The sequence below is a fragment of the Hyla sarda genome, chromosome 1, assembly GCF_029499605.1.
Source record: "Hyla sarda isolate aHylSar1 chromosome 1, aHylSar1.hap1, whole genome shotgun sequence".
Classification (NCBI taxonomy): domain Eukaryota; kingdom Metazoa; phylum Chordata; class Amphibia; order Anura; family Hylidae; genus Hyla; species Hyla sarda.
Window position 1 is genome coordinate 393,435,977 of NC_079189.1, and position 14,778 is coordinate 393,450,754.

Below are 14,778 nucleotides of genomic sequence, written 5' to 3' on the forward strand. Positions count from 1 at the left end.
ATCTGAGGGGTTACCGGCTGGTTCCTGGCTGCTATCAGAAGCCGGGATCTGCCGCACAGGACCGGAGCATTGCTCTGATGCTCGCGGTTATGTATAGGACGTAAATGTACGTCCTGGTGCGTTAAGTATCAGCTCACCAGGGCGTACATTTACGTCCGGCGTCGTTAAGGGGTTAAAAACTGCCGTTAAAAAATTCCATTTGATTTTTTTTCTCCCGTCACAAATAACGTCCTTTAGTCATAACTGGCTATAGCGGGTGAGAACAGATAATCAAAAAATCCCATAGACGTGAATGGGATTTTTTTTAACGGACGTTTTTAAGGGTTTTCTAAACGGGACATAGTAACGGGTCTTTGCAATGGAGCACCAGTGTAGTGTGGAAGGAGCCTTATTTTTATATTTTTCTCATTTCACTTCACCAACTTAGACTATTGTGTTCTGATCCATCACATAAAATTCAGATTAACAAAACATTGAACTTAAGGCTGTAATGTACCAAAATACGGAAAAAAAAGGGGGCTGAATAATTTTGCAAGGAACTGTAAATAAAAAATCCACAGTAATGTAAAGGAGCATTTTTGAGAGTATTTTCCAATTTTATGTGGCTAAATGTTACTTTGTTCTGTTTTTCTTGTGCAGATTGCTATAAACAAATCACTGTCTGATAACCTCCGTGTGAAGGCTCTATACTGTATTCGCTTCCTCATCAAACTAAAAAGCAAAGTGAGTTGGTTAATGACTGGCTTACATTCTCTAATATTTAGTGAATAGCAACCATGTTGAATTGGAAATTGAGTGCACCTAAAGGGAAACTGACAGCCAGTTCATCCCCACTAAACCCAATACAAAGGGCTATAGTGCAAGTGAACCAGATTACAATGAGTTATAACATAATTACCCATTGTTTCAGGCTCCATTGCTAAAAGCCTATTGGTAAAGGAGACCAATACAACGGGTATCTACGGAACTGGTCAGCGGATCCGGGTAAGTGATACCTTGTTGTTGTTCGGTTCGCCCACACTATAAAGCTGTGTATTGAGTTTAGTGTGGATGAACATGCTGTCAGTTTTCCTTAAAGGGCCTGTCTCATTTATTTTTTTAAATATATTAATACAATTGTCATGTAATATTATTTAGGTTTATTTGAGTATTAATTGTGTATGTAATGTATTTTAAATTTTATTCACTTATAAAGTTTTTACTGGGGGCTGCCATTACCAGAGTAGCTGTGATGACGTCACTTAGCGACAACTTCACAGCTGCTCTACGGCTGTCCCTGGACATAGGAAAGTCCAGTCGGAGCCCGTCTCATAGGGGAACATTAGGGACTCAAATCCCCTGTTCTGCGCATGTATGTCATGAGCAGAACAGAGCAGGTGTCCGTCACGAGAGGAATCTGAGAGAGCAGCGCCATGTTATTGAAGTCCGGAAGCAACGGCTCCCGGACCTCCTGGCAGGCACTCTCCCTCAGCTGTGGTCACCGGGCTGTCATCTCCCCGCAGCTAAGCCAAGGATAACTGACAGCCCGGTTACTACTCTCCCACCATCTGTCTCTTCCCTCCTCGTCTCCTCCACACCTCCCCCATCCTTCTCACCGCCTCAGGTTCTGTCTTCCCAGCCCGGTATTCTGTTAAATCCAGGCAATAAATATTCTTTCAGCCCGGCACCCATACACTGTACTGGCCGTGGGAGCGACAGTGCTGATACGTCATCAGCATGTGCCTCTCTTTCACGGCCAGTGTTAGTGTACTGGCGCCGGCTTTATAGTTTTATTGCCTCCAAGCAAGATGCCAGGGAAGACAGATGCAAGGTGGAACTTCGCAGAAGCCGAGGTGAGGAGGAGGGAGGGGAGTTGATGAAAGCATTTTTCAACTGCAAAACTTCAGCTCCCATCATGCTCCGACCGCAAAAGTCTGTCTGGGCATGCTGGGAGTTGTAGTTGTGCAACATCTAGAGACACGCTGGTTGGGAAACACTTCTCCAAACAGTGTGCTCCCTTCACACCAGTGTTTCCCAACCAGGGTGCCTCCAGCTGTTGCAAAACTACAACTCCCAGCATACCTGGACAGCAAAAGGCTGTTCAGGCATGCTGGGAGTCATAGTTTTGCAACATCTAGAGCAGTGTTTCCCAACCATTGTGCCTCCAGTTGTTGCAAAACTACCACTCCCCAGTATGCCTGGACAGCCATTTGCAGGCAGTGAGGAGCGGGCAGTGAGGAGCGGGCAGGGAGGAACGCAGGAGCGGGCAGGGAGGAACGCAGGAGCGGGCAGGGAGGAACGCAGGAGCGGGCAGGGAGGAGCCGAGGACCGGGCAGGGAGGAGCGGGCGAGTGGGCAGGGAAGAGCGGGCAGGGAGGAGCGGGCGAGCAGGCAGGGAGGAGCGGGCGAGCGGCAGGGAGGAGCGGGCAGTGAGGAAAAGTTAGAGCAGAAAAGTGTGTGAGAGACTTTTGGTAGTCTGCATTTATCAATCACTGACAAAATGGCTCTGGCTAGTGGACTACAGATTCCCATCCCCTGCTCTATTTGCATACAGACACAAGAAGGACTTGCAGGAAAGAAAGGCCACATTTTACAGCAATTCCTTTCTATTCATCTGATTCCTCATGTTAGCTCCCTCTGCTGGTCAAGAGTGGGAAATATGACAAGTTATTTTTTAATTTTTCATATTTTGTGACAAATAAAAAATGTTAAAAATATTAGCAAAAATATTTAAAAAATTTGAAAAATGTATTAAACCTCTAAAAAAAATGTTTTCACAAAATTTGGTTACACATTCCCTTTAAAAACAATTTCACCTTATTTGGTGTGAATTATGTTAAGGAAAAAAATGCAAGTTGACCAAAGACTTTGCGTGACCTGGAGACATTTAGCCAAAATTCCATCTGCTAAATGCCTGGTAATGGTCCGGACAGAGATAAGGGTGTGTAACGGATGGTGGACAAGGAAAATGTGGGAGCTGCTCATGCTTGTTGGTCCTCTTTACTGGAAGTCAATCTGGACTAGAGCCCTGCATTGGGATTGGGACCCAACGCAAAACGTGATGGCGTGGGCGGTCAGAAGGTTGCTGTGGGCGACTGAGTCACTGAGGCTGTCTCAGGATTTTAGGATTTGCGGAACCTGCAGGCATAGCGCCCGACCGCCTGCAGCAGCCTCCTGACCGCCCACACGTTTTGGGTTGGGTCCCGCAGGATCGCAATCCCAATGCAGGGCTCTAATCTGCACTATCCGGAGCCTGTTAAGCGTGTGTGCATCTCACATAACCACTGCTCCCAACACCCCCATACAGCTTGGTCAAAATGGCCTAGATAGTGGACAGTTCATGTAATGGGCCATCCTGCTTCTTTCAGTCCAATCATATGCCATTTCTTAAAGTCTGTGAACTGAGTGTAATGTCTTTGAATGAATTGTATAGGCATGTTTAGCAGTCAACAATCTCTCACAGAGAGGTACACTACCCAAAAGTAGACTCTCAGGAGATTTATCAAAACCATTGTAGAGGTAAAGTTGACCAGTTGCCCATAGCAACCAATCAGATCACTTCTTTCATTTTTAAAAGGGCCTCACATAAATGAAAGAAGTGATCTGGTTGGTAGCTTTGTGCAACTGGGCAATTTTTCCTCTGCACAGGTTTTGATAAATCTCCCCCTAAGGGTATGTTCACACTACAGTGTTTGAACAGAATCAGCGAGCGGAGATTCAGACTGGCAGGCGGCGGCGGTAGGACCGCGCGGCACTGTGTCGTCCCCATTAACGGCTATGCAGTGCTTGCGGACTTCCGTGCAAAAAATGAACATGTTCTGCGGGAATTCCGTAGTGTTAGCATACCCTAAGTCTTTTTTTTTTTTTTTTTTAAATAACAGTGGGAAAACCACTTTTACGCCCGATTGTGGCAAGACCCAGGTCTTATCAGTGTTATTAGGAATTTAAAGTAAACATTAGGGCAAAAGGTTTTTCATACAAAATGTTTAGTAAGTGCTTGTAATAAATTGCCTCTAAGTGCATTGCCACATTGTAGGGTGCATTCACACCACATCTTTTAATTACTTTGACCGGGTGGGAAATGTGAAAACTGGGCGCTCCCGTATACCAGCCGCCATCTCATTCATGTGAATGAGCCAACCGGAGTCAGATAGTGATTTCAGTCGTCTCATTTTTGCCCCGCATATGGTTTTCTGGCCAGACTGAAAACGTAGCATACCACGGTTTTCTGTCCGATTAGAAAACCGTATACGGGGCAAAAATGAGCTCCAGTCGGCTCATTCAAATGAATGAGATGTGGGCCGGGTCCGGCTGGGATATGGGAGCGCCCAGTTTTCACATTTCCCAGCCCGATCCGGTCACCGTAACTACAAAATGTGGTGTGAATGCACCCTTAGTTTCTGCTTGGGCCAAATTAAATATCATCATCTGGAGCTTTATCATTAGCCAGGGTGAAGACCCTCTGGAGAACTCGGCACATCTTTGTATTATACAGACATTCAGTTGTTTTCAATGACGACCTTGTGATATTTAACTTTTCCTGTAGTAGTGCTAGGGGTTCTTGCTAAGAACAGGGGATTTTGTAACACAAACAACCTAGATAAGGCTACTATGTTGTTCTTACATGTCCTTTTCATATTTATATCTGCCTTTTAGTCCATATTGAAGCAAAAGCTGCTGCCTCAGATTTTGAATGCTATTTTCCCTATCATGTGCACTGAGCCACCCCCTGGGCAGTTGGATCCAGAAGATAAAGAGGATGATGATGATGATGATGAATTGTTGGAAGAAGAAGCAGAGATGCAGTTACCTAAACACTATGCAGTCCAGGTCAGTCCCAGAAAACCTAAACTTACTGTAATGTTTCACTTTACATATTTCTTTCAGGTGAAATGGTCTTTTAATGTTTCTTTGGGGACTTTAATTGAAAACTTCACAAGGCCAGTGAAGCATAAGGGTATGTACGCACTGAGGAATATCTTTCTGAAGAAATTCCGGGCGGACATATGGTGTGCACCAGGAGCTGCCGGCATCAGTTGGTACAAGGACCAGACATACACCGCCTCAATTGATGGCATTTCAGTCTGCCGAAGGGGAAGGAACATGTTAATTCTTTCAGCGGATTTAGAATTTCTGTGGCAGAAATTCTGCAGTGAGCCACAGTGCAGCATTGAAAACATTGAGAGGCTGCTGCAAGAGAAATTTTGCCCGGAATAAACCCAAGCTAATATTTCTCGGTATACACACAACCTCTGTGATAATGCCTATGTCACTACTATACTGTTATTATTATAGTATTTTTTGTATTACAGGTGATTGATATACTGGCACTTCATCTACCTCCTGAGAAATTGTTTTCACAATTGGTATGTAAACATGATTGCTTACTCTGATTCATCATATTTTGTCCAATAAAGTTATTTATTTATTATTTATAAATGTTTTCATTTTTTTAATTTGTCATCCTTAATAATTGATCTCTAGAAAGAATTTGTCTTCCATTTGTCCATTGGCAGTACAAAAAGGGTAAATCCATTTCTCTTTTCTTACTGGACACAAGATTCTGACCATTAATTAACCTGGAAGGAGAAGAGAGTAGCGGAGATCTGCCTAACAGGGAAGCTTTATTTTATTTCTAAAGTAACTCGTCCTTACCCGCTCAGCCCTTTCTGGAACCCTTAATGCAGTCGGGATGGCTTAAGCCAGAAGAGAAACCTAACATGCAGTCTAGGTTTTAGTCAGCTTATAGGATGGATCCGGGGACTTCTAAGTCTTGGGAAGCTCAGATGTGGCGGTTGCTAGACTCTCTCGAATAGGTCGTTTTCTCTCCTTACGGTATGTTCACACTGAGGAATTGGAGAGGAATTTACTCAAGTAATTCTGCTCACTTATTAATCTTCCAATTATCCTTAAATGAACATTCCATTGACTTCAATGGACTTTCCGCTGCTCTGTTCACACTAAGGAATTACTGCTAGGTGGAATAGAATTTAGCATCAGAATTCTGCTGAGTATTGAACATGTGCATTCTTCATTCTTTTTACTGACCACATGAGTTTTGTGCGGAACTCAGAAATTCTGTACAAATTCCGTGGGAATTTGGGAGAAAATGGCAAAAATCAAGATTTCTCTGACCAAAGTTATTCCTCTTCAATTCCGCTTCAATTCATCAGTGTAAATATACCCTCAGAGATCAGATGGATAGGAGGGCAGAAGTGTCTATTCAGTGGCCACTCAGCATGCAAAGCCTCTGTTTCATCAGTGTAATTCGCAAGAGCTCTCGGGATCTGGCTTAGCCACTTAACTATGGATCACCAAGAGGGGTGCCCTGGGAGGACATCATACGCAACATTCTTAAGATGTAGTTGGGGGCAAATTTTTAGGCAGATTTTCCTCTAGGCATTCTAGGCCTGAATTCCAAGATGTTACAAAGCTCTTCTGACAGCTGAAGACATGGCTATCTGAAGAAGTGGTCAGGAGATGTCCCTTCCCAGAATTATTTTTGTTCAATACATTTCCAGGCATGCAATATTTTTTGGTTACCATATAATTCCTATCCTAGAAGGGAGAAACAAGAAGAAAAATCAAGGAGTGGACACACCTGTTCCCACAGCAACTTCCCAGATAGAACAGGAATTTGCTGTGGGAACAGGTGTGTCCGCTCCTTGCTTTTTCTTCTTGTTTCAGTCTTGATTAAAATCAGGTGGAGAGGACAACTCTTCACCAGAGGAAAGTGTAGCGGCAACCAAAAAGAATTGAAAGTTTCAAGGTGTTGGAATAGAAGTGAGTGGTCAGGATCGGGCCACTCACAGAGTTTAAGTGCTTGATTTTTATTTGTGGAAAGTCCATTATATTTTGAAAGGGTACTGGCAGCCGCTCCCCAATTTTTTTGTATTTTTTCACCCTATCCTAGAAGGGCTAAGTGACAAAAAAGGTGTTTCTTTTCCTCCGTCTTTAAAGGGGTACTCCGGTGCTTAGACATCTTATCCCCTATCCAAAGGATAGGGGATAAGATGCCTGATCGTGGGAGTCCTGCCACTGCACGTGGCACCCCGTTTGTAATCAGTCCCCGGAGCGTGTTTACTCCGGGTCTGATTACCGGCGACTAGAGGGCGGGCGGCGTGTGATGTCACACCTCCGCCCCCGTGTGACATCACGCTCCGCCCCTCAATGCAAGCCTACGGGAGGGGGCGTGATAGCTGTTACTCCCCCTCCCATAGACTTGCATTGAGGGGCGGAGCGTGACATCACACGGGGGCGGAGGCGTGACGTCACTCGCCGCCCCCGCCCTGTAGTCGCCGGTAATCAGACCCGGAGCGAACACGCTTCAGGGACTGATTACAATCGGGGCGGGACTCCCACGATCAGGCATCTTATCCCCTATCCTTTGGATAGGGGATAAGATGTCTAAGCACCGAAGTTCCCCTTCGACTTAAGTTTGGTCCTGGTAGGAAGCAGTTTAGAAGAACTCAGCACAGAATAAACTTCATGCAGCAAGGCAGGCAACAGCATCAGAAGTCTGGAGGGGGCAAATCAGTGTTTTGACCTCAACCCTCCTCTCCTTCTAGTTGGAGCCAGACTGTCCACTTTGCCTCAGTCTGGTCTCAAACAGCTGCTGACTCGTCGGTCACTCTTACAGCTCAAAGAGTTACCACCGAATAGGTTCTTCCTCAATTTGGTCATAACACACTTTTTAATCTCATAGAAGACATTCTTCAGAAAGCTTTGGAACTGGTCCCTACCTCTCACAGAGGTTTTAAGTGTTATCCATACTGTCTGCCAGAGAAAACATGGAGATTACTAATAGACTTTTCTGAATACATACACCCTGAATATCTTCTTCACTATGTATGTCTTATTCCATATCTAGATGATTGGCTAATCATGGCACATTCGCGGGATTGTGTAATCAGAAATGTTTAATTTACCATTTCAGTTCTGAAGAACCATGGCTTTCTTCTCAACACCTAGATATCCCACCTTACACCTACAAGTCTAGGCTGGTTCCTGGGGTTTCAGATAGCCTCGAAGTGATTGGAGACAGAGGCCTCTCTGTCAGTTAATCAGAGAGTTGAGGGCTATGTGTCTAACCCTGTATCGCTTTTTTACTTGCTTGCAAGTTTCATGTTCACTCGGACTACCTCCTGCCAGTATACTACAGCAAAAAGGTGGTACAAGGTCGGCACAGATGATGAATGAATGCAGCTTGTTGATAATACCTTGGGAGTACAAAGCAGTACAAATCAGAGTCTCCCTGATCATGCAGGCAGACCAGCTCAACAGGAAACTTGTGAATCCAGCAGAATGGAGCCCCCATCACAAAGTCTTTCATCAACTACTATTGAAATTCAGCAAACACAGAATGGATGTCATGGCTACCAGAGCCAATCAGAACTTTTCAATGTTCTACTCCATCTATTGGAAGGATATCATCTGGTCAGATTATCAATCTCAAGGCACAGCAGATTCCTGTATTTGTTTCCCCCGTTTCTGCTTATTCTGAGGATATTCATCAAGATCGAGGAAGAACAATCCAGTTTCCTAGCAGTACTCTTCCGGCGCAGAAGCACCTGGTTCCAACATGCATTGAAGCTGTCGAAAGGTTGCTTTTGGGAGATTCCCCTTTGCCCAGCCCTACTTTTTAAGGAAGGACTCTGCCATCCAGCCCCAGAGATATTCAGATTTACAGCCTGGCTCATGAACAGTTGACCTTAAGATCTCAGGGTATGTCAGATATTCCGGCCTCACAGAGACCTTCTACACTGAAAGTTTTCAGATTTTTCTAGGCTGTAACAAATTTACGTCAAACTTTCAAGGATCCAGTACCTCCTTGAGATTTGCCAACCGTCCTGGTTGCCCTTAAAGGTCCCACCATTTAGCCACTTGGTCAAGCCAACTTGAAATTATTGTCCTGGAAGGTGTTGTTTCTAGTAGCTGTCACTTTACCTTAAAGAGTGGCAGAAATTCTAGCTCTTTTAAAGCACTTTTTTTTTTTTTTTTTAAAGGTTCAACAGGAATGTTTTGGGCTACGTTTAAATCCTACTGTCTGTTCCAAAGTCATGTCCCCTTCTAACTACATTCAAGCATTCAAGAGGTATTTAGATCTGCGGATTTTCTTTTCATTCTGTGTTCTGGACCAAAAAAGGGAAATCCGCCTCTAAAGGCAATGCTGGCTCGATGGATTAAAGACACCATTTGCTTTTGCTATTTCTTTGTAGGCCTAGAGGCTCCACTGGGAGTCCGGGCACACTCAGCTAGGGCAATGTCCACTTCCTGGACGGATTTGGCTCATGTATCTCTGGACCTAATCTGTAGAGCTGCTACATGGGTGCCAGTCACCTTCATCCTACAAAATGGATATCACAACAGAAAAGCTTTCTTTGGCATACAAGTGCTGGAAGAAGCAAGTACTAAATCGCACACTTTTTGTACATTGCTTGTTGTTATATCCTTTTGTGATCTGCCAAGTGACAATTTGAAAGTTGAAGTTGACTCACCAATTTTTTTTCTTTCCATGAGTCCGGAGGCAGCACTAAATCCCTCCCCTAATAAATTGTTGTTGCTTAATACTTCATGTCTTTTATCGGTCGGCTCCATTGTGGGACACAGAGACCGTGGGTATATCTTGCTGCCACTAGGAGGCAGACACTAGGCATACGAAAAGAAAGTCGGCCCCTCCTGGCAGGATATGCCCCACCTACTAACCCTGAGCTAATCAGTTTTAGCTTAGTGCCAGTAGGAGGTAGACACAGGTCTGGAGTTCTTCAGACCTGGTCCTCTTTTTTTTATTTTTATTTTATAGCTAGGGCCTGTTTGTAAGTCCTTTTCTCCTGTTTATTTTCTTGTTTTTAGGTGGGGTCCAGGAGCATGGCGCTACCTTTTCCCCCATATGCGGCTATGGGATACGGGGCATTGAGTATTCACCGTTAACCCCTTCTCGCCAGTGTCTGGGGTTGTACCTTCGGTCCAGGTCCCCCTACCTTCCCTGCTGGTCCTGCTGCTTCAGCCTGATAGGATGCAGGTGACCATAGCTGGCTGAAGACGTCTTAGGTGAGTATGTCCCCCCCCCCCCCTTCTCCCCTCAGAACCTCTTCACTGGACCTTTTCCGGGGGGGAACACTGTATTTTACTTTCTCCATGGGGTCAGGGTTAAGATGCCGGGCTTCCTCCCTCTCTGCACATGCCGGGGGGTAGCGGGGCAACCCCCCCGCCAGCACTTACTTTATAGTTTCACATTAGGTGGCCGATGTTTCTGCGGTCGCGCGGTTTACTTTAGTTTTCACCCGCTTCTCGGGCAGGTCGCACGGCGGGGAATATACTAATCGGCGCCGAGACTTAGCTCCGCCCACCCCACGTGTTACGGGCACGCTGGCGGGGCTCCCGCCCTCCTCTCTCCTGCAACCAATAGCTTCTGTGCACGCACCAGGGGTCACTGATTCCCCTATCAGCTCGGTGCGTGCACTTCTGTGGGTCATTTGCTGGGTGCCTCCCTCTCCTACTCCATAGGGACGCCGTTCTGATACTGAGGCCACCCTCCTCATGGGTCAGTGCAGCTGGCACCTCCCCCCCTCCTCCTCCTCTGCCTGCTTGCGTGCAGATTCAGCAACTACCTGCCTCTTCAGCTCCGGCCGGGACACAGCACAGCTAAAGTCTGCTTTCCTGCTCCAGCCATTGGGACACAGGACCTGGGTGAGATTGCTCCATTTTATTTGCTTCTTTCTTATCAGCACCTATGTTCGACCACAGACCCGAGCCTCTCCCCAGACAGACGGCCACAACCTTAGTCACCTACTACTCTTGCGTGAGCTGCAAGACCAAAAGGCCCAGTGGTTCTACTGAATCCTTCTGTTCAGCCTGCTCCACCAGGCGCACCATCTCTGACCTGGCTAGGGACTCCAGATCAGTGGCTTCGGCCTTGGAGCGGTCTTCCCTGCGCACGTCCATCAGGGAGTCCCGCTCAGTCTCTCCTGACCCCCACGCTCTCACAAGCGCCCTAAAGTCCTTTCATCAGGCTCTTCTCCAGAGTCATGTAATCGGGATAGACATTCTTCCCATAGATCACACTCCTCTTCCCCGGCTTGTCGGCAGCGTCCCCACTCTAGGGGCCGCTCCCCCGGTTTCCATCTCAGGTCCCAGACTCCTCGCTCAAGTTCTAATACGCCTCAGTCTAAGGCTACCTCCGCACGTTCCCACTCTCCCGGGGAAGTAGCGGATGACTGGTCGGAATCCACCTATCCACCTCTGATCATGAGGACCACTCTGCCATGTCTGATTTGGTGGACCGCTTGGCGTCAGCCATCAGGGAAACTTTTCACCTGGAGGACCCAAGAACTTCGGATCCTGATCCATAAGTTTCTTTTCGCCGCTCTCAGCGTTCCCCCAAGGTTTTCAGTTCTCATGCTGAATTTGACGCCTTGCAAGATGCAGCTTGGAAGAATCCGGACAAACTATTTCAGAGGACCAAGAAGATTCAAGCTCAGTTTTCCTTTTTTTCCAAGTGGACGACACCACCGGCCGTAGATCCTCCGATTTCTCGTCTGTCCAAATCTACTACTCTGCCTTTAGCGGACGCAGCGTTCTTTAAGGATCCGGCGGACAAGAAGATTGAGAACTTGGCAAAGTTTGCCTTTGAAGCGGCAGGTTTGTCTTTGCTACCTACCTTTGCTTCTGCCTGTGTGTCCAAGGCTCTTTCAGTTTTGGCTTCTCAGCTTCACCAAGGCATCTTGTCAGGTGTTCCTCGGGAGGACTTGGCGGACTTCGCTCGTCAACTCTCTCATACTGGACTTCCTCTGTTTTTCAGCCCTGGAGTCCGCCCGATGTATGGCCTTTGCCTAAGGTAATGGTTGCAATTTGTCGCTCCATGTGGCTGAAGGCGTGGGGGATGCAAATGCTGCTTTTAAGAAATCCCTCACTGAGTTGCCTTTCTCCGCTACTTGGCTCTTTGGGGAGCGCCTGGACAAGATCATATCTGAAGCTACTGGATGTAAAAGCTCTCAGCTGCCGCAGAACAAACCTCGCTGCTCCGATCCCCGTCGGAAGACTGCTTCCTTTTGGCCCTTTCGGGCCTTTCCCTCGGGTCGTCCTCCCAAGCAGACTCCCTCCTTCAAGCGCTTCCTTCCTGGAAGTCATAAAACTGTTCTGGCGGTTTCGTGGCCAAGTCCGGTAACTGTAAGCCTCCCTCCTCCTGAAGGGATGCCCCACCCATGTCCTCTTCTCGGGAGGGCGTCTGTCTCTTTTCCGAGACGTTTGGCTAGCACAGGTTAGGGACGTCGCATCTGATGGTTAACGGACAGAGTTTGCTTATTTTTCCCGGGATCGTTTCTTCCGATCTTGTACTTCTCGTTCCTCTTCTTTGACCGCGGCCTTTCAGGTTGCTTTACGTACCCTCCTCCCTCATTGAGTGATCGTTCCGGTTCTTCCAGGGGAGCGTTTTTCGGGGGTTCTACTCTTTTTTTTCCCCCAAGAAAGGGGGCTCTGCCCGCCCCATTCTGGACCTCAAACTGCTCAACCGCCACCTGCTCCTGCGCCATTTCTGCATGGATTCCCTCCGCTCGGTGGTTGCGTCCATGGATCAGGGAGAGTTTCTTTCCTCAGTGGATATCCGGGATTCTTACCTGCATATCCCCATTAACCCCGCCCATCAGCAATTTCTCCGCTTTGCCATCCCTGTGGGTAATTTCAGTTCGTGGTTCTTTTTGGCCTGGCCACGGCTCCCAGGGTTTTTACCCAAGGTTATGGCGGCAGTGATTGCCATCCTTCGGACTCTTGGGATCTTGGTTCTCCCTTACCTGCATGACCTTTTGATCAAAGCTCCTTCCCGGTCCCAAAACTTGAAGAGCCTTCATCTTACGGTGCAGACTCTGTCCGCCTTCGGCTGGGTGATCAACCGGGAGAAGTCCAACCTTTCTCCCACTCAGTCCCTTGTCTTTCTGGGTCTCCGTATCGACAAGGCAGTTGCCCAAGTTCGCCTTCTGTCAGACAAGAGGCGCTCCCTATCGGAGGGCGTCTGGCATCTACGGCGCCCCTCTACTGTTCCAGTTCGCTTCTGTATGGAGGTGCTGGGCTGGATGGTGGCGGCCATGGAGTCTATTCCCTTCGCCCAGTTCCAGTGTCGTCCCCTCCAGCAGGCCATCCTGGCCTGGTGGGACAAGTCAACGTCCACTCTGGACTGCCGGATTCTCCTGCCCCCCCCCTCAGTTCGTCGGTCTCTTCTGTGGTGGCTCCACTCTCCCCTCCTTCTCCAGGAGTGGTCGTTTCTCCCCCTCTACTGGCAGGTCGTCACGACCGATGCGAGTCTCCTTGGGGAGGTGTGTTTCGGGACCTAACTGTCCACGGTCCGTGGTCCTCTCAGGAGGCACGTCTCCCCATCAATCTTCTGAAGCTCCGTGCCATTTTTCTTTGCCTCCTCCGTTGGGAGATGCTTCTACAGGGTCGTCCGGTTTGAATCCAGTCGAACAACGCCGTGACTGTTGCATATATCAATCGACAGGGCAGCACGTGCAGTTGCTTGGCGATGGAGGAGGTCTCCAGGATTCTGCTCTGGGCCAAAACTCTAGTCCCCTCCATCTCAGCTATCCACGTTCCTGAAGTGGAGAACTGGGAAGCGGACTTTCACAGCCGCTCGCCTCTGCAGATCCAAGGGAGCGGTCTCTCTATCTGCAGGTGTTTGCGCAGAGCTGCGATCTTTAGGGAACCCCAGACGTGGATCTATTCGCGTCTCGCCACAACAGACCGGTTCCTTGCTTTGTAGCGAAGTCCCCCGACCCTCTGGCAGTAGACGCACTCATGATCCTGTGGTCGTCCTTCAGCCTTACTTGCCTCTTTCCTCCTGTCCCTCTACTGCCCAGGGTTCTGAGGAAACTCAAGGCGGAGGGTGTTCCCGCCATTCTGGTAGCTCCAGACTGGCCCAGACGCGCTTGGTACGCTGACGTAATTCAGCTGGTTGCCGACGTACATCTGAGTCACCCAGTTCGGCCCGATCTGCTCTCCCAGGGTCCTCTCAGCCACCTCAATTTACTATCGCTGCATTTGATAGCGTGGCGGTTGAAACTGTGGTTCTTAGATCTCTGGGGTTTTCTACCAGGGTGATTCGCAGCATGCTTCGGGCTCGTAAGCCCTCTTCTGCTAGCATCTACTATCACACTTGGCGAGCCTGATTTTGATTTGGGTATTTTTCCCACCCGGGGTCTGCTTTGGTATGTCCCACATACTCTGTGTTCCCCAATGGAGCCAACTGAGAGAAGTAGATTTTTTTTATGCTTACCGTAAAATCTTTTTCTCGGAGGATCTATTGGGGGACACAGCACCCTCCCACTTGTATTTGTTACTATAGTTCGGTTTTCTGTCCGGGGAGTTTTCGGTTCCTGGTTTCTTTCTTAGTCGGTCCTCTCCTGCTGCTTTGGGACTAAACTGATTAGCTCAGGGTTAGTAGGTGCTTTATATCCTGCCAGGAGGGGCCAACTTTTTTTTGTATGGCTAGGGTCAGCCTCCTAGTAGCAGCAAGATATACCCACGGTCTCTGTGTCCCCCAATGGATGCTCTGAGAAAGAGATTTTACAGTAAGCATTAAACAACTTTTTCTGTCTCTGGGATTTTTTTTTATATGCTTCTAGGTGGGAGGTGGTTTGGGTTAATTAGTTGCAATAATAGTTGGAATCATCTGTCCAGTTGGAAAAGGAGAAATGGATGAACCCTTTGTATGCTGTCTTAGAAAGAAATTTAACTTAAATCATACAGTTTTGTTTCACTTCATTCTATTGTATTCAACTTTATCATTATATAAGTTGGGCTGGGTTACCTC

At 47.6% G+C, this 14,778-nt stretch overlaps 1 protein-coding gene across 1 annotated transcript in view; it reads left to right on the top strand.

The window, feature by feature from the left end:
* The window catches only part of IPO4 (importin 4), a 176,491-nt gene that overhangs the window by 69,433 nt on the left and 92,280 nt on the right, over window positions 1–14,778 (top strand). Inside the window, exons 9-11 of the mRNA XM_056525792.1 lie at window positions 640–723; window positions 4,635–4,808; window positions 5,291–5,344. Of these exons, the coding sequence (XP_056381767.1) occupies window positions 640–723; window positions 4,635–4,808; window positions 5,291–5,344 (312 nt within the window). The remainder of the gene's footprint in view (window positions 1–639; window positions 724–4,634; window positions 4,809–5,290; window positions 5,345–14,778) is intronic.